Source organism: Micromesistius poutassou (assembly GCF_964030765.1).
Source record: "Micromesistius poutassou genome assembly, chromosome: 23".
Taxonomy (NCBI): domain Eukaryota; kingdom Metazoa; phylum Chordata; class Actinopteri; order Gadiformes; family Gadidae; genus Micromesistius; species Micromesistius poutassou.
Window position 1 is genome coordinate 8,613,435 of NC_140293.1, and position 21,406 is coordinate 8,634,840.

The following is a 21,406-nucleotide window of genomic DNA, read 5'->3' on the forward strand; positions in this document are numbered from 1 at the left end:
ATACCTTAGTTAACATCAGCACCATTACCTAAGTTACCATGAACCACATTGGTTAACATGAATACCATTAGAAAACGGTTCATTAACTCTTAGTTTATGAGTATAACTGCATTAACTAGTGTTCTTTTACAGTTAATGAATGGTTCATTATTGTATTCTTATTGTAAAGCGTTAGCATTGACTTTATTCATACCGCAGTATCGAGGTCTACCTGTGAATCTGTCTGCATTGTGTCTGCATGGCTGCATGTGTGTGTGCTTATATACAATGTAAATATGTAAGGGTGCTTCTGAAAAGTATTGCCTTAAAGAAGCTTGTGGGTGTTTGTAGAGCATATTTTCAGTTTGAGACCTGGCAATATTACAGAGACAAAAATCGAATTTGTCTCTTAATCAATCACAGGTTTGTTCTTGTTGCCATGCCTACCAAGTTATTAAAATTAACATATTTAAAGTACCATTATTAGATAATCTATTTATCAATCGTTTCAGACTTTTGTAAGATGTTTGCGATTAAAGACCGGCACCATCACAAGCACAACAGCTCCTGATTACTCCCGATAACATCATTTATATAAAAAAAACATAATAACACATCCACATGACGTCATGCGTTTCAGGCGTCCACACGAATCCTAAGATGAAACCGCATAGGTCCGTTTTTATCTGAATCCACCCTCTGAGGTAGTTTCAGAAAAGTGTGTTTTCGGGCACCTCCGCCGGCAGAGCAGCCAGAGGAGTCGGCATACGACCGAGAGGTCGGAACAATGGAGCGTCTGAGAAATTATATGGACCCGAAGTGAGCTGACAGCTGTCTACTGAAGACATCTTTCTCGAATGCCGCCTGAGTTTGTTGTTGCTGGTGACGTAAAGAGGTCAACCGGTGGCTCTATTACCACTAGTTGAAATGGGCACAGCGCCACCTATTGTACCGGGGCATGACACGCTTCGGCCAATGAATCGATTTACTTACCGCCATGTATAACCGGACAATTGCAGTTGTCCAATTGTGGAGCATAGTCGAACTATGGCTTTAATCGGATTAAGCTGTGCATGTAAATGAGTGTCTTCTAGTTACATTCAAATGTGTTTTCAAATGACAACACGTATTTCAAACCCTGCACAACGCTGACCACATCCCAAGACATATCTGCTAGGACTAGCCAGCAGTTTATCAGGAACCCTGAATACTAGTGCTTTCCAGAGGAAACACAGGGGCAAAGCAGAAGATTACAAGGTGACCACCACTGTTCACTAGACGCTATTTACCACTTTACTCTGAGGTCAAAGGATGCCATCGCTGTGTGGCTAGAGATTACTCCTCCAGAGGAAAAGGAAAGGTTGTACTACTCTCGGTACACCTGTCAAAAAAGGTGTAGGACACTGTGTGTGTGTGTGCGTACACGCACCTACACAAACACTGTGCGTGTTTTTCGCCATGGCTATTTGAATTATTTGATAACAATTAGCATAATATGTCTATTACTATTAATAATAATGTCTATAATATGTCCATTACTGTTATACACATTTTTTAGAATGTTCCATCTAGGACCTAGTAAATATCTTTACTAGTATTTTTCCATTCATAGTTAATGAGATGATTTTTGGAGCTCAGCTTTCACCCTGTATTCCTAGACATGGGCAAACATCTTGGTAGTAATAACTTAAAGTTACAGTTAGAACTTGTCTCACAGGCACAAAAATATACATCTGTACATAGCTTTGTGAAATGTAAGATTCAAAAGTGTTAGGGTCAACCTTACTTATGTTTTCTATGCAAATGGTGCTTCTATATATATATATATATAGTCGGGCTGGCCCGAATACATAATTTCAAGCTTCGGTGAAGAAAAAAATATCATTCATGTTGCGTATCTTTCACTGCATGTAAACGTAGCAGGCAGAGAATCACATTTTTTTTCAACTGTGGTTCAATTGGTTCAATTGGTTAAACAAATGTCATATTTTAATAATGCAAAAATAGCAAAACAACAATTTCACGCCCGTGATTTCGGATCCACTCATCAGAGCTTCAATGCACCTTAAAAGTTTCCCAACACACACGGTTTTCAAAGTATGATAGTATCCCTACTTCCAATTATCACAAAGCAAACAGGTGGTTTGAACATCGTGCAAAGTTTTTAATCAATTTCACCACAGGACAAGTGTTATTTACCCAGTGATGACAACAGCCGCACAGTGGCTGTTGTGGGGGACGGATCACCATAGAAGGATAAACATCGCTACCTGTTATAATTATGTTTACTATAATGTTTGAGTGTACAAAACTACCGAATGATAATTGATCCCATATTTGGCCATTGTGAGGATGGCTACCGTTGCCTTAACTGAAGCATTCTCAGACGTCTAGCAACCTTGAGCCTCCTGAAATGTCTTGCGATATTGATATCCTCCCTCCCCCTACCGACTGTTTTAGTTGTTTTATTTTTCTAATGCTTTGTGTGTAGGCTATGTGTTACTGTAGGCTACTGCTGCCTGTCTTGGCCAGGACACTTGAAAAGGAGATTTTTAATGACGACGTATTTTTCTGGTTAAAAATTAATCTTAATCTCTCACGTCAGGTAGCCAATGTACAATCCGCAATCTTGCCCTCGCACCCTCCCTTCGCCCTCTTCCCCTCCCTCACACAAGCCTGTACTTTTTACTATTTCTCTATAATTAGGTAGGTTGCTGCCTTAGCTGTTGTTTCACTTAGTATATTTCACTAAGGTGCTTCTGTAAATGAACACAATTTTCAGTTTCAGAAGAAGCTGTTTGTTATTATTTTCAACTAACCAATAGTAGTTGCCATGCATTTAAAAAATGTAAATGCACTAATCCTTGAACAGTAAAAGCTATTGAATAATTGATTAGCGTGCATAGTATACTACACTTTCCATTGAACAATTACCCCTGTAACCCATAAATTGACTAATTTTATAATGTAATCAAATGCTCACACACTAGCTGCTTTCATGTGTAAGTCCTGATGTTCTCCTGCTATTCTCCTGATGGGCTGTATGTGTGAACAACATATCCTGATATTTGTACCCTGAAAATCTCCTGAATAATACTACCCCTGAATTACAACTAGAGGTTGAGTGTGCGCAGCATGGGAGCGGAAACTCTATCATATATATATATATATATATAGTACACTAAACCTGTAAGTTGATTCAGAACTTTTTTGTAAATATAATTACATTATACTCTTCAACGATTACTTACACTGAATCCATATATAATGAAGCCTTATCTGGAGACTCTTTCCTTGTTTATTGTCAGCTTAGTGGGTTGTGCGCTGGCAGCCAGGATAGTCCAGCACACGTTCAGCGTTGATCTTGTGATTGATTAGGAAGAGGCTAACAGGTTACAAGGTACACCCCCCCCCACCCGCCCAATCTTCTGCGCCTCTGTGGCTAATCGCCCTGTCTGTTAATTTATTTATTTCCCAACACACACACACAAGTAATAAATGAGCAACATGCAGCGATGTGATTGGACAATTAGGAGATAGATTAGCAGGCCCTCCTGCGACATCAGCCCGTTAAACACCATCAATAAGCAAAGTTAATTAATTACCGGGCTTCTCTAACAAGCCTTTCCCAATCATTACAATTGACTTTGCTGCACGTGTGTGTGGGACTGACCTGGCCTCACGCCAGCAGGCCTGACGTCCTGTCTGTGGTGGTCACGTGTTTGTGCCTTAAAGGTGCCATGACGTGCCACCAAGTGAGGTGTGATTAGCTGTTACAAGCCGTTTTAGAAATCTGCCCCTTATGACATCACAGGTGGGCGTGTCCACCTAGCTGTGTGACTGATAGATGAGCAACTTTGGCTACAGTCCACTGGGTAGGCCGATACTGATACATCCAGCACACATCTAGGTGGACACGCCCACTTTCTGTCATAAGGGGCAGATTTCCAAAACGGCTTGTAAGGGCTAATCACACCTCACCTGGTGGCATGTCATGGCACCTTTAATGTGTTTGTGTAGTGTGTATTTTCGTGTGTGGGTGAATGAGTGTTACAACCCCACTGTCTAGGGGTAGTGGGGGAGGTAACGGATGTTGAAATGTCCGGGTTATGGGTGTAGATGAACAATTGAGAGTGAACAATAAAGGAATGACAAAACAGAGGAGGGTGATCACAGGTTTACTGGAGCAGGTCAACCCAAAAACACAGAAGTACAGCACAGCAACCGGGCCTTGGGACTTGAGTGTTGCCAAAGAAAACTAAACAAACAAAACAAAGCTAAGCTAACAGCTAACCCCGCGGACCACACGTCCGCTACCCTAACTAAACTAAGCCAAAAATACAGTTGGTAGCAACACTCCTAAACTGGGGTTTCTAAACAAAGAGCAGTACTACATGTTGTTAATGTATAGAGGCCTCTGTCTTACCTGTCCCAAGACCACAAGGTAGCCACAAAGTACAAAAACATGGTGGGGCTAACAAAAGTGTTCACAATTAGTTCAAGCAGGGGGAGAAGGGAAACTAGGGGACAATATATATATCTTAGGTACGACGTGTACATATGTATATACATAATCAAAGGCTCTAACCATCCAGTTACAAAACCTTGCCACCAGCCACCGACAGGGCCAAAAAGAGAGAGAGAGAGAGAGAGAGACTAGCCACAACTGGCTTTTATCTGTGTGGAAGGCCTCCCCTTGCTGGAAACTGATGAGGTGATTGGTGGAAGCTGGTTGGTAGAGGCGGGATGATGAATGGGTAATGACTGGCACCTGCACAGAACATAGGGAAGAGAACAAACAAACAGTAACAATGAGTGAGAGCGAGAGTGTGTGTGTGTGTGTGTGTGTGTGTGTGTGTGTGTGTGTGTGTGTGTGTGTTTGTGTGTGTGTGTGTTCCAATGCATACAAATGTGTTGTGTTATAGATATAGCACCGCTAATGGTGTGGCAACAACACTTTGCACTGTAAGAGTGTGTAAGCCTCATCCATTAGGACGGGCGTCACGTAATTCCTCTTGTTCACATTCATGCTTCCTCCATCCACACAGGACACTCTAATACTGACACGCTCATTCCTCACTGAACCCAACATCGTTTATGGATGGCTGTAAGATGAGGACCACTATGCCTGGGACAGAAGCATCTTCTCAAAGCCTGCTGGGATTTCTGGTCCTTGGACAACACATTTGTGCACATTTTTGTCGTAACTTGAGTGCCAGAACAGTTTTCTAAATGATAGAAGATCATTTACTAAAGCTGTGGTGCTCATTTATGTGTTACGATGTGTGTGTGTGTGTGTGTGTGAGTGTGTGTGTGTGTGTGTGTATATATGTGTGAGTATGTGTGCGTTTGAACAATTGCAACTTTGGTGATATTTAATATATTTCTTTAGCTGCATGTGACTTACAATAAGCGCCAAGCACTAACAATCGCTAGGTTAACCCATTCGCCATATACAACAAAGATATCTAGGATAGGAGGCTACACAATGCAACTGCACACACACACACACACACACACACACACACACATGTAACAGTTGAAAAAGACTCAGAAGTGAATTCTCACAAAATTATATTATTAGAATGCCATTGTTAATATGCACGTTAATATGAAAGGTCCAGTAATGTACCGCATTCACCAAGATTGTATATGAGGCTCCGTGACTGCTTGTCTGTTTCCTTTCACGCATTTTGGGTGTTTGCGCTACAATTACATTAGAAGTAGGCCATCTCCATTGGAAGTAAGCAGGTTTTGGGAGCGCTCTGTATATAATTTGATATTTTAATAAATGAACATGTTTTATTTACAATTTTTGATTTAATATTAGTGTATATACGTTTAGGAACTCATGCTCTCGAAGTTTACTGTTGTTAACAGGGTTTATAATTCAGTTCATAGTTTTGGCGGCAACCCCGCTCGATACTGTAATGGAGAGCATTGTTCTCTTTCTGTTTTTATGTTATTTTAGACTTGTTCGAGCAGTTACGCTGGAGCTCATGACATGTTTTTATTGTGAATGCAGGTATGTGATCATTTACTAATGTTAATGTGTATGTATGTAAAGAAAAACTATACGATCATCCAGTGCATTGGAAGTAGGCCATCTCCGTTGGAGACTTGTTCGGGCAGTCACGCTGGAGCTCATGTTGGTTTTTATTGTGAATGCAGGCAGCAGACAATAAATGTCACTGAGGAATCCCGGGGGGGTCTGAATCATTTCCACGAACACCTGTACATGTGAGGGTCGTTACACACACACGCGCTTAAATCACCCCTTTACTTTTGCTTTCCTACTCTTTATAAAAAATAATATTTTCTTCCAATGGATCACTGTGTTTGAATCAGTCCAGTAACAGTCTCTCCTCAGCACTACAGGTCTGGACAATCAACAAATCAATAACCGGGTTCCAACTGCCTGTTTACGTTCTCCACGTCCCCCAGCATGGGAATCAGAGACGCAATCAGTGATCAGACAAGATAAATCACACTTTGAAATAAAAGCAATCTGACAAGTCCTTTGTTTCCTCCCTTCCCCCGTTGGCCCTTTGCACTGAGTGTCTTAATCGGAGGGAGGAAGCTCCGGAGGCGGGTTTATTGGCCCTTCCTGTCGTACGGGATCAACCGCCTCTCTGATGAGAGCGGGAGAGGAAGAAGGATGACGTCAGAGCTGCTTAAGATCACAAAAGGCCCACACAAAGTATTGATCAAGCTCTTTAGGAATATGAAGACCGCACAGCGGCAGACGGAGCTACCAGGGAAAGGACGTTATGTTTTATGTGTCAGACAACAGCGGCTTTCATTGTTAACTCTTCACCTTTGTCAGATGCTTGATTGGTTCAGACGGTCGCCAGTTTACCACGGCCAGTTCGAAAGACATCTTAGAACACACACACACGCACACACTCACATGCACTTTCAAAAGGAGACAAGCAAGCACACTGAATCACAATACACACACACCCCCAGAGAATCAAACGCTCAACAGCAGCCAGCCTCACTCGCTCACCACATATACAAACAGACTCTCGCTCACTTGTGTGTACACACTTGTATGCACAGGTGTGATGTGGAATGATCTGAAACTCTGGTTTGTTCTCTGCATATCCAGATGGTTTACTGAGAATGGAAATGTGCTCTGTAAAAGCGGACGGCCCTTGATTACCTTGCTAAGTTTAACCAATTCATTTTTAATGAATTAGCTTCTTCCTCATTAAGATGAAGACACCCATTGGTTTTAAATGTGGAACGATGAGGCCAAATCATAGTCTCTGGACAAAGGACTCCTGCCAGCTCCTGACACCCGCATTGGCGAGGGCTATTGGGCTATTCTATCAGCTTCTGTACCTCTTTCAGTACCTAGCCTTTGGGTTCTGTTGTAGGTGTGTGTGTGTGTGTGTGTGTGTGTGTGTGTGTGTGTGTGTCGTTCTTAGCTTGTTACACATTTGACACGGTGCCTGTGTGTAGTTGTTGTTTGTTTTGTGTCTGATGAAAGCGTTTTCAACACAAACTCTGCCATGTCTCCCTTGCTGGTTGACTTTTTTTTTCGGGGGGGATACTAACTGACTGGAATCATACGACCAAAAACCAACAACATGCAAAGTGTGCGACCGCTTAAAGGGCACAGAGGATATGTTCCCGCCTCGCTTGATGGAGCGAGCGTGCCTCTCATCAGTAGAGAACAATGCAGCTTCTTCTGTCCTTAGAAATTCTGTCGTTGTGCTTGTTTTGTTCAGATCAGTGTGAAATGATTCATGTGAAATGATGTGCAAACACATCATGGCTGCAGTAGTAGTTCAAACTTGAGGCTTGTTTTTTGGCACTGAAGTCTTTGTACAGTTTTTCTTTTCAATGAACCAATATTTTGTGATTTCTTTGTAATGTTATATGGCCCATGCAGAAGGAAGTCGTCTCTTTGTGAGGTCCTTTTCTCTTTTGGAAGCTTGTAAGACAACAAACACGTTTTATTGTCTTTTGTATTTCAGACTCTGAAGTTATCTACAGGACCCAAGAAGGCCATGTGATCAAGTTCAACATCCTAACCAATGAAAGTGAGATCCTTCTGACAAACACCACGTTTGTAAGTAGAGAGACGCCTCCCTCCACCCACTCCCCCCTCACTCCTGTTACATTACTTTCATGCTAACTCGTCATTCTTTGTAACAAACTAACTCCAAGGCAAAGGAAAAAATCATGATACCAATCAATGACATTTTTGAAATAAATAAATATCCAATATCTGGTTGTTATTCAACTAAAATGTGTGTATTGATAATATAAGCAATGACTCTTCATTACATCTTGGCTTGGGCGGTATACATTTTTTCATACCTTCATACCTCCCTGACATTTCACCAGGGTATATGACAGAACGAGTGTAATTGTTTTAATAATTCTTCTTTAATGTACCCCCATATTTGCAATGTGGTAATGGTAATTAAGGCCCCGTCTACACCGGCAAAAACAATCTTTTCCCCTCTGTTTTCCTTTGATGTGTTTCAGGATTATCTCCGTAAAGACAGACTCATTGCGAAAACGCATCGAGCTGTAGAAACGCTGTAGTACATCTTCAAGGCCACTGTGTGGCGCTGGTGCTCCACAAAAAAAGAGGAACGCATCAAGCCTGCGCGCATCAAGCCTGCACGCTGTATACAAACAAACAGTCGAGGAGGAGAAAGCAGTTGTTAAACCTTTTAGATTGAGCAGAAATACTTTTTAATGTACAGTTAGTAATTAAGGGGCTGTATTTAAAGCTACAAAAATAATACAAATCAAATAAAAACAAAACAAATTCAACGCAACTCTAACGTCACCCAGCTGGTGATGTCATAGTTTGCGTTTCAGGCATCCACACGAATCCTAGGTCCGTTTTTATCTGGTTTCAGAAAAGGATCCGTCTGGACGGTCGGCCCAAATACACAAAACCTATGCTTTTTCACCAAAAAAACGGTTCCCTGTAGACGGGGCCTTAGACATACAAATATTTCACAAAATGTTTAAGGGGGCAAGGTGACTTATAGCCAGTATTGCAGGTGTAGCTGCATTTTTCCCAATAAAATTAATGTTGGAATGGAAACAATGCATTTATTTTTTAATTTCTGCATCAGTCTATGTTGGCAACAAGTAGAGTGAACAAAAACATTATATATCGCAAGTCATATCGTTATCTTAATATAGAATAATTTTATCGCATATCGCATGTTTTCCTAATATCGTGCAGCCCTAGTAGCGTGTATGACATTAGCCTACAATGCTGTGTGTCTAATATGCAATTTGCCAACTTCGACAAATCTGGCTCAGTTGAAATACTTATGGCCTATAGAATAATGACTAGATAGGACATAAGCGCCCTTCTTGCAGAGATTTGATCCAAATCTCAACAAGTAGGATCTACTTGTGCACTCGTTTTTTTCAAGTTTTTTTTTCGTTTTTTCAAGTCAGCATAATTCCCACCAATGTACACATATGGAAAGTAAGTTTAGCCTGTATTATATACAGTCTGTGTGCGTTAAACCAACACTGGACTGCACTGGCCACGCTGTTTTTTATCTTCTTTTTACTGTTGTAGATCTAGTGGAATACACTGGATTTTAATCCATTATAATCCAGAAATATTGATTGAGTGATGGCTCTATAGAGAGAAGTGCTGCTGCCGTACGTCTGCTGGGCAGGTATAAATGGACTACTGACACGTCTATATCTGTTATATATATACCTGTCAATATTTTTTTAATTTCTCCCAAACGATTGGCTCAAATGTGTCAAACTTTGGTATGCGTGTAAGACCTACCACCAATGATGGTTTATCTGTCTCTGGGTGTAGTTTTATTTTTAAATACACTACCACAGCAGCAGTATGCTGCTATAAATGTCCCTTTTATCCCTTATCTTTCTGCACATTGATATCTTCTGCGGCTTTTACTGGTAAGTGTGTGGAACACCGTGAGTTTACTTACATACACAGCATTTCAAGTCCCGGGTTAAGCGTCGATCACCCAAACAATTTCCGAATGCAAATAGGGAGTTTCCGTAATCCTTTGTTGATATTGTGAGGGCTGTCAACAATTTTAATCCCAAAGAAAGACGTTGAAATATCTGTATTTTAATCCCTTTCTTCCTGTGCCTTTTCCAACAGATTAACTTCAATGTGGCAAAGTATTCCATCTCTCCCGATTTGAAGTACGTCCTCTTTGCTTATGATGTGAAACAGGTAAGTCCCTGATGGAATGCTAGCATTTCTTCAAAAGTCTATCTATATATGAACTTCTTTGGAAATCCCCCTCCTTTCCAAGCAGTGCTTCTGTTCATGGGGTTGGCATACATTGTAAACTCTTTGGCTTCGTCACTTTCTCACAATGCATCAGTGTTTATAAGTGCCAGTCACATTCATGCTAATGGTTTTCGCTGAAAATCACAGATAGGCAGCATTAAACGAGATTCCACATCTAGCATAATACAATTTGCAAAGCTGCCCCTCTTTAGCAGCCTTTCTTCCTCTTCTCTGTTTTGCTCTCTCTGTAAACTCCTTCTATCACACACGTTCATGAATACTTTTGAGCAATTCCACTGAAAGGATTGTGAGATATCTATGCACATTGGGGTTCCTCGTCTTGCCATTCAATTTGCATAAACACCTAGTCCAGCCATTCCAGTGTGATTGTCATTTTATGATCATGTAGGGGATTGGAATATGTAAATTAGACCATCAAATCTATCATGGATTAGACTCAAATAATGAGGAATATGAAGATTATTTTTAACTGCTTTGCATACCTCTGAATGAGAGGTTGGAAATCAGGGTTTGGTGACTGATCGTCTGGGCTGGACGTGCTCATGTAGCCAATACTAGCTAATGTCACTAGTAGGCCTACTAGCCAATGTGGACATTACTAGCTAATATGAGATCTGATGTATTAATGTAGCCAGTAGCTAATGTTGCTAGTTCCAGCAAATGTAGCTAATACTTTCTGATGTGGACCGTATTAGCAACGTAGCCAGGAGTAATTGCAAATGTAGACAGTACTAGCTAATAGATAAACTTCTAACCATATCACCCATCTATCTTTTTGTCACTTAACACTTTTATATAAATAGTATCTAGCTGATTTGATCACCATCAAAATTAATTTCCCTTCAATTCATACCATGCAGCCTATAGAGAAGTGTAACATTTGGGTTAACCAGGACCCAGGCTCAGAGAGAGAGACCAAAAGTATTTAAGGGATCAGGCAAAAATAAAGCCTATAGAACAAACCATATTTCAACTATTAGTGAAAGATCTAAGAATCTAACTGAGTTCCTGCAGGATGACTTGAATGAATACGGCAATAGCAGGTTTGTTCATGGGAAGAAGCAGCGACTGGTGAAAATAGGACAGGTTATTAATATGGTAGAGAAGTGCTGACAATAATTGAATGATTGATTGCATTTCCACGTGAGTTATATGGGGCGTGGAAAAAAGTGCTGATTGATGAGACCAAGACGAGAATGTCTCTTAGGGCCAGCAGTGCGCCTGTTTTTCGGGTTGGAGTTCACCAGACAGCATAGTGTCATCTCCAGATCCTAGTTGATCCTCTCAGTCTGGCCATTCAATGAAAAAAATAAAGTACAGTGGCACAAGCACACAACCACTTCTCAGACACACCCTGTTCTATTAATCCTAGTTCAGTCCAACACAAAAGTCATTATAACTGTTCTATGACTATTAATCCTAGTTCAGTCCAACACAAAAGTCATTATAACTGTTCTATGACTATTAATCCTAGTTCAGTCCAGCACAAAAGTCATTATGACTATTAATCCTAGTTCAGTTCAACACTAAAGGCATTATAACTGTTCTATGACTATTAATCCTAGTTCAGTTCAACACTAAAGGCATTATAACTGTTCTATGACTATTAATCCTAGTTCAGTCCAACACTAAAGGCATTATAACTGTTCTATGACTATTAATCCTAGTTCAGTTCAACACTAAAGGCATTATAACTGTTCTATGACTATTAATCCTAGTTCAGTTCAACACTTAAGGCATTATAACAAGCTGCATTAAAGCCCAGAAGGAAAATACAGAAACTTTAACAAAGGATCTGAATAAGGAATATTCTTACATATTCTTGGATTATGGATAATAGGTGCAAAGACTGTGCAAAGAAAGAGCTGAACAACAATGGCAAACAAACTCTTATAATTCCCCGCCAACACTTGGTCTGTGCTTCAGCAAGCCGCTGTCACCGTCCGTTATTAAGTGGACACAGCGACCAGAGCCCCGCTGAAGGCATGTATGACTCCGTAGGAACCAAATATAAGTTAGAGGGCTCCTGGGGGCCACGGAGGAGTTGACCACTGGACTGTCACCGCTTGTGTTTCCAGCCCCCCTCCAGACAAGCGAGGGGGAGAACACAGCTCTGTGGAGCACAGCTGGACCCCTCTGTTGCCCTCAAACGCCCCGCCAAGCTGTCCTTTATCCACGGGAGAGAGAGAAAGAAATAAAACCCCTCGCTGTTTGTCTTCAACACACTCCACCGCCGTCTCCAGGGTTCACACTGACACACACTATAGACACACAAATAAAGAAACATGCACGCGCACACACACACACACACACACACACACACACACACACACACACACAAATGCTTAGACATTTACACAAACATATACAGAGAATAGCACATATAAACACACATACACATATGCAGAATTTTTAGGATGCAGCAATGCGTAAACAATCTTTATTTTGGTATATCCATGTCATATCAACACATGCTTGTAAATCCAAAAAAAACTAAGAAAAACGTGCATATGCAGACTCAAGGATATTGACCTTACCTTTCTACACAATAAATATAGATTTTTTCTGTAATTATCATAATTTAACATTGTATGGGCTTGTTTATTGTCATTAGAGTATATTAGTGTATGTGTTGTGTTTTGTAAGTGTATGCCAAAGGACAAACTTGCAATTAATAGCAGAAATGATCAATACACCCAACACATAGTTCTCCAATTTTATCTCTACTAATTAAATATTTCAGTTTAGTTCAGAGTTCTCACGAGAGCACAGTTTGAATTTGCTCAGCGAGTCACTCTGGGAAAGAGCAATATACTCACTCCCCGATTCCCCTGGATCCGAACATTAACCAATCACATCGGTGTATCTGATATAGGCGGGCCAAAAGCGTTGCTGTTTTACCTTCCGGATACGGCAAGAGTCTTATCTATTGGTTAGCTCCACTGGTCTGGATACGTCACCCCTTGTATTCTTCTGATTGGTCGTAGTGTTATCCAATTGCTTGCAGTGATATTTTCAAATGCTGGCGTGGTGCAGCCCCTCAAGTTGGGCCATTTTCATTACTTGTTGCCAAACCCTACAGCTTTCTAGATGTGGGTCTGGATTTCCAGGCTACCTGTATACGTCAACACCTTCATTTCTGTTAATCCCTTTATATTTCTGTTGATCCTATCCTCCATTAAATCAGCAAATATTCCTGTCACAGTGATACATATATTAATTGTTATTGCTGTATATTCCCTTCAATTCCATTGCGAATTTCCCATATTTAAATACAACCATAATCTGTATTATCCAAACAACTCTAATTAAATAAAAAAAGTTCTGCTCTCTCATTTGTCAACGAGATTCTTCTTCTTTAAAACACGCCAATCTCTTCAACTCACCTCAATATAGGATTACATGCCCCCTGTCTGACTGATCTTGATCTGGGGCCGATCAGCTTTGATAACAGCTCCTCATTTCTTAGACCCTTGTCTCAGTCTTGTGTTTTCCTTTTTTATAATACTCTTTGCAACGGAAATCCTGCAGTCATAACACTGCTTTCCAGTTAGTGGGACTTGGCTGAGAGCTAATCAGATTACTGCAGATGCATGAATGTCTTTCTCAGTGATGTTATACCTGTGGAATGGAATTAAAAAGTAGAATTAACTTTATTTGTGTTTGATACATTTTCTGGGATTAGGAAAGTAATTTAAACTCCCACTTTGCCATAATATTATAATGATAATAATAATAATAATAATAATAATACATCTAATTTGTTTAGCACTTTCAAAGTTCTCAAAGACGCTTTACATACATTACGATAAAAACAGGCAGTAAACTTTAATGATATGGTAGCGACCCTGGGACTCTAAGGGGTTGTGCTCTATGTGTTTGCTAATGTCAGTCGTTTTCCATCATGCCAGTTGTTCCGTGTGCATGTATTGTAATGTTCTACCTGTCAATCGGTGTGGGTGACAAATCAAAGCGGCAAGTGGGAGGGGCTTGGCGAGGTGAAAAAGAATGGCGGATTGGGCTGGTCGGTGTGTGTGTGCATTAAGAGACCGAGGTCATTACAATACATAAAGAATAATTAGGAATTAAAACATGGGCGGTGGGGGGGTTGACTATCTGGGCAAGTCTGAAGAGGTGGGCTTTGAGGGCTTTTTTAAAATGATGACAGTGTGGGGGCAATTTTGATGGACCACAGTAGAGGGGCTGTGGACTGAGAATGCCTTTTCACCCCAGGTTCGGCGCTTGGCCCAGTGGCAGAGTTTTGTTCAGGACATTGTGTATGGTTCTATAGAGCATATAGAAAACCTTTTTTGTCTTGTAGCTGTCTTGTGTCGCCATGCCAGAAGGTTATACCAGCTCCGGATATTCTATTGCAACATCATACCAAACTCTGTCAATGGCTTTTCAGAGAAAATATGTGCTTTCACCATTTTCACAGTAGGGCTTCTGCTAGTGGTGGCACAATTGTTTCAAGCAGTGGGAACTTTGTCATACATTCACTTTGTCATACATGTTAAAGAGCCAATGAATCCAAAACCGTTTTTTAGTGTGTTTTAATCTAGGTAATTTGTCTAATATGATGGTAAAATCCTGTTTTCTCCCCAAAAAACACATTTCTTAACTATGAATTCTGACAGTTTTCAATTAAACTCTTTTGAACTCTTTTAAATCTCTCTTCTCTTGCCGAGACTCCCTGCGTGTTTGGTGCTCTGATGCCGCTGTAGATGGGCCAGCTTCCTTTAATTATTTGTCAGGAGTTCGCTGCAAAGAAAAAACTGTGGCTGCTATGGATCCTGGGACGTATAAATTAATTTAAACAAAATACTTCTCAATAAACTGGTGCTGTTCAGTCCTGTTTTTATCTTTTTCACTGGAGTCCCGTGAGCTTAAATCCGTAGCGACAAAAAACGGGCCATTTAAGCCATTTATCCATGTTTGCTAGCAGCTAGCTGTAGTTGGTTTGCACACAGTTTGTACATGAACGAGAATTTATCGTGTGTGTGTGATGATTCTTCGGATGGTTAGAGATCGGGCAATGGCACGGAGGTGGAAGAAGGCTGTGTTGGTGATGTGGTTGACAGGGGCAGAAGGGAGAGGGTGGGGTCAAGGATGACTCCAAGGTAACAGATTGGGGTGGAGGGGTCATCCCTATGTTCCCCGGGTCCTATGTTCCCCGGGTCCTATGTTCCCCGTTTTGTATGTGACCGGGGAGCGAATGTGTTTTTTTCGTAGGTGGAATCCGGAAGAATCATGAATATTAGGGTTACGGTTATGGTTATGGTTAGGGTTAGGGTTAGGGTTACAGTTATGGTTAGGGTTAGGGTGAGGGTTACGGTTACGGTTAGGGTGAGGGTGAGGGTTACGGTTATGGTTATGGTTATGGTTAGGGTCAGGGTGACGGTTACAGTTATGGTTAGGGTTAGGGTGAGGGTTACGGTTAGGGTTATGGTTAGGGTTAGGGTGAGGGTTACGGTTATGGTTATGGTTATGGTTAGGGTTAGGTTTAGGTTTAGGATTAGGAGTCAGCGTGTGAGTTTGCCTGACAGGCTGCCTGTCCAATCCTAGTGCTTGAGGCGGAACTTTTTCCGGACTCCACCTACGAAAAACACTGTCGCAACCGGGGAACATAGGACCCGGGAAACATAGGTACGCTCCCGAGGTGGAAGTGGTGAAGGTTTAGCCATCACTGTTGAGTGTGGCGGGTAAGGGGGTCTGGGCCCTTGATTAGGATTCCTGACTTATTGCAGTTGAGTTTCGGAAAGTTTATCTTTCTCTGCAGCAAGCTTTACAGTCACAAGTAGACAGGGAGGAGTTATGCTTTGTGATGAGTGGGCGAGTGAGTGTGGGGGGGAGCGGGAACTGGGAACTGGGAAATGTACCACATCATAATTATATATATATATTAACCATAAAACATAAGTGTTTCATGCATCTGCAAGACACACAGATATAAGTTATACATTATTCATTCTGCTTTCAAACACAACTCTGGAAGTTGAATCATCTCAAAGAAATCAGCCGTAACCACCAAGTTAAAGTAAACTCAGATTCCAATTCCAGCCTTGTTTGCCTCCACAGTGAATTTAAGGACCAAACAGCCTTGTGGGAGAGCATCAATATTATAATGGGGGAGGAGGGAGACATGGCGTCTGTCAGTGTTTTCGCAGACAATCCTTCATCGTGAAAAAAACAACACAAAACCGGTCAACAGAGCACCACAGGGGTTTTGATTTTTGTGCTGAAATTAAACAACTCCACCTCTCTCCTCAACATTTCAGTATTCTGGAAGTACTTTTATATTTTGGCTTTGGTACTGTTGGTACTATCTCATCATGCCAACAGTGGATAAGAGAACACATTTATTAAATATATTTGGCTTTTAACAAACATGGAGCGGTTATTCAATAAATTAACACATCTTGAAAGTTCAAAGGTATAACAATCTTTAGAACATGTTGGAACAGAATGTGTTACATTACACATTGTTGATTTATTTTTATTAAATATTACAATAATTAGAATACATTTGCTCCCAATGTACTTGGGAGCCTACACTGACATTGTCAGGTTATCTAATAGCATCTAATGTTGTAGGTAATAATGTGTGATTATAATATATTATTACACGGCTCTCCTCAATGCTGTGGAATGCTCCGTTCACTTGCATGGGCCTTCCCGACTTCCGGTGGTGAATTATTTTTCAATAATGACCGTTGCTAAGCATATAATGACCGCTGTCAAGGAAAGTGGAGTGATTCACGTCTTTTGCATCACTCCGCAAGTAGTCCGGTAACTTAACAACCCCAGCGGATTCGGTTGCTCAACATTAACAGTCACAAGGAACCAAAGCATGCTGTAGTGCATTACACTTTGCTATAATTTCAACATTGTGTTTGCTGTTCAAACCAGTTCACTTCCATAGTTGATTTCGTCATTAGAGGCTCAGGCCTTCTCTTCAAAGTGTTTTACATCTTAAAACACGTGAAAACAAGTGAAACATCCCAAGGAACAAATAGCACCAGCAATATAAATACTGGGTAAGAGTGCAGAAGGATAACAATAATAATAATTACAGTAACGCATTAGAAAACACTTCAAAGTAGAACACAATAACAAAGCAAATGTTTAGCGAAGACAAATAAAAATAATTCCATAGCTGGCATAGAATCAAATATCAAACCTAATCAAATTAAACCAGCTAAAAATGTCTTGATAGACAGATGTTGCTTTGTCAATATTAGTTTTTTAAAATCAAATCTGCAGTGCCATGAATCACGGTTTGGCATAGTTATTCTTCTGGGTCATAGATGACTTGATTCGTCTTCTGCAGCGATGAAAGCACTAGGGTAAAGGAAGAAGAAAATGTCACAGCTTTATTTCATTTCATTGCTGAGCAGACTACAAAGGTCAGTGCTTTGTTCACTTCATTTAACAGAGAAAAGACACACTTTGAAAATGACTTTAGTCTACATCTACTTCCACTCCTCATTTGGCAACAGCAGAGAGCTAGTAGGTTCTGCCGGAGTTGGATAGGTCTTATAAGAAGATGTGTACGGACCACATCAGGGACCCACATCAGGGAGTATAGAATAAAAAAGAAGGAAAATATAGAAAAAGAATTGCACCATTGCATCTAGTTTACTAAGGCCTCAGGCTACCTACCCTGTCTTTAATACATTGCACAGCTCTGTCTGAAGGAAGCACACTTGAGCCACAAGTAGCTGCCAGAATGCCTGTAAACATCCCCGTCTGTACACAAGCAGCCCTCCTCCGTGAGCAGTACTCCATGGGTAGTAGAGTAGCTCACTGTTTGGCACATGCGCACTTGACCAAGTGCGCATGTGCCAAGCAGCCCGCAGCTCACACACCCACACACACAGCACACACACACACACGCACGTGCACACACACACACGCACGCGCGCGTGCGGATGGAGACGTTGCAAGACAACGGCAAGATTGAGGTAGGTCCCAGACGGTATGTCTATAGACTACACTTTCGCTAAACTTTATTTATTTTTAAATATAACTCACCTCCTTGAGCATCCCCCAATGTCTTGCGATATTGATATCCCCCCCCCCTTCTCCCTCTACCCCTCCCCCACACAAGTCTGTGCTTTATTTCACTTTAGTTAGGTAGGTTGCTGCCTTAGCTGTTATTACACTTAGGTCATATTCATACCAGGAAAGTCCTTAAGTTCGCCCTCTTTGGTCCAGACCAAAATACAATGTTTCTTTTTTGGTTTGGTGCAGTTCCTTTTCACATTGCAATTTTTGCAGCAGTCCTCAGAATTTGTCAACAACCCACATGTGTGCAAAGATCATTAAATCATTGAACAAAAGGGTCTGGGGCGGGGTAAAGCGGTAAGAAAAACTGGTCCAACTCCTTCTCCCTCAGCCTGGTGCTGAATGTGTTAAATGCATCTGCATTTTTATGTGTGTTTTCCGGCATACTTTTTATGTGGGTGTCTTCCCAAATATCCAACAGACGTTCCGTCTCCTCTTTGCTCCATGTTGAGCCACGACTCATTTTCAACCGACGGTCTGACAATGTGCTGCTAAGTTACCGCTAATTACACAATATATCCCATAATGGGCGGGTGCCTGTTACGTCCAAAGAGATGTATGATTTTTAGAACGGGATTGGACCGAGGTACGGTCGCTTTCACAGCTCAAGCCAACGACACCAGGGTTTGTTTGGAAGTGAACAGAGACCACCTCCCTGACCGAGTTCGATGGTTTGTATTCACACTAGCCCAAAAGGTCGGCACCAGGGATTTTTTTGGTTTAGTTGGAACCAAACTAGGCAGGTGTGAATACGCCCTATTTCACTAAGGTGCTTCTGTAAATGAACACAATTTTCATTTGTCATTATTATTAACTAACCAATGGTAGTTGCCATGCTTTTTAAAAATGTCAATGCACTTTAAGCCCTGAAGTTTGAGCCACTTTGAGCCCAAACAAAGCTTCTGTGTGTCAAGACTGGGGAGGTGGGGGTAGGGGGGACGGGGGAGTGTGTGTGTATGTGTGTAGTAAAAACAGTAAAATCTATTGAATAATTGATTTGCATGCATAGTATACTACACATAAATTGACATAAATTGACACATAAATTTAATTTTATAATGTAATCAAATGCTCACACACTAGCTGCTTTCACATGTGTAAGTCCTGATATTCTCCTGCTATTCTCCTGATGGGCCGTATGTGAACAAAATATCCTGACATTTGTACCCTGAAGATTTCCTGAACAATACTACCCCTGAGGTAGTATTTTCTCCATAGGAAATGTAAATTACCTTATATGTAGAAAGTAGAAAAGTATGTATTTCTCATACCAGTTGAGTGGGCGTGTTGATGAAGCTTCTGTCTGCATTTGCAACTCATTGAGTGGCACCCTAAATGATAATGAGCCTGTTGCCTTTTGTTCGCTGAATGGTTTAAAAATATTTAAATGTTTTCACTGTTTTTGGCACTTATTTCATGGAATTATTCATGGTGAACACTAAAAGACTTGCTCCATCTTTCATCGCTCAATGCTTTGGATGGTGTGGATGCAACGCTGCAGCAACATTTAAGATGATCGCGATGAGTACTGCTCTGCCTCCATGCTGTCTGTGGTCAAACCAAAACAAACTAGAGTGACACTGGCCGCACTTATGCCACCTCTTGCAAACCTCGACCCTACATCATATCCCGCCCCTTGCAAGCCCGCCTGTTGATTCTACTGATGTCTGAACGACATTGATGTCCGCATATAAGCATGAATCACCATCAAGTGTGAATCACCCTAGGGGTCGAATCTCCTGATATACAAATGCGGCGAAATTTGTGGAGGACATGTGTGAAAACAGCTTATAATGAGACAATTATTATGCTTGCTTCATAGATATGGGTTTAATTACAACTAGAGGTTGAGCGTATATATTATATAATATAATATAAAATTGCTGTTGCTTTGGGCTTCCAGTCGAGGCATAAAAAAACAACAACTAATCTAATTATAGGATAGCTGGCTTTCATTCCACTCATTCCAATTCCACAGTGTTGGTTAACTTGGTTGGTTAGTCTTATTACCATAAAAAGAAATAACATGACCTAGCCAGGGATCTAGGGATTTAGCAACATAATGTCATTTCATTGCACAGTTTATGTATGTATAGAAGCTGTATAGGACCAAATGGATGGCCAATTCCCCTTTGGTACTGTAGTCCTTTCTCATTAACTGTTTCTAACCTTTCAGTCAGGATAATTCATTAATTTATATACAATCAAGAAATGCATACAAGGTTGATACAGTTTTTGTACACAGAAAAATACTATAAATATATATATATATATATATATATATATATATATTGAATGTCAAATACTCAATGCCGGACATCAAGCAAAACAGACATTTTATTTTTTATTAAAAGCTGTTTTATGATGATGGCCACAACCTATTTCTCAAGACCTCAGGTGTTATATATATTATATTATTATATATTATATATAAAATATATATATTTTTTTAACTGCAGGCTTTTTTAACAACCATCAGAGCCCAACCAGCCACCATCCCAAACCGGGTTATGACTTGTATCAGCTATTTTTATGAGAGCTCCAATCACACATTAATCTGGGATCCAGTGAACATTTGCACCGCTTACTCGACTAAGCCCTGCCGCCGTTCTTACCCGCTACGCATAAATCAAGACATGGAACGGGGCCTCCTTCTCAGTTCCAGAAGGCCTTATTTAATTCCTGCTTTACAATCCTTGTTCCAGCAGCAGTGGTTTTGAAACCCTGTCATCATTGTGTTTGATTTATTCAAATGGCTCTATGAGAAAGACATTAGTCTCTTAGGAAGTTTATTTCCTTTTTTTTTTCATCCTCTTGCTCTCGCCCTCGCCCTCTGATGAATGCTTTTGAGGTTGTTGTTATTTTACATGTGGTTTCTGTGCACTGAGCGATTGAAGTTGTCACGGTAACTAGTGATCAGAGTGTGTGCACTTTATGATATTTATACTATATTATATATATACAAAATATTTCCACACCATTGAAGCATTATTTTGGGCATTAAGAAACAGTTTCCATAGTTTGATTTATTTGACCAATAATCATGCAATTTGCTCTTAGAGATTCATG

The 21,406-nt window shown here is 40.7% G+C and overlaps 1 protein-coding gene across 1 annotated transcript in view; it reads left to right on the plus strand.

The window, feature by feature from the left end:
• dpp10 (dipeptidyl peptidase like 10) overlaps nt 1–21,406 on the plus strand; it is a gene marked incomplete at its 3' end in the record, with an annotated part of 169,139 nt that overhangs the window by 113,016 nt on the left and 34,717 nt on the right. The window contains exons 4-5 of the mRNA XM_084487092.1: nt 7,965–8,059; nt 10,115–10,189. Of these exons, the coding sequence (XP_084343218.1) occupies nt 7,965–8,059; nt 10,115–10,189 (170 nt within the window). The remainder of the gene's footprint in view (nt 1–7,964; nt 8,060–10,114; nt 10,190–21,406) is intronic.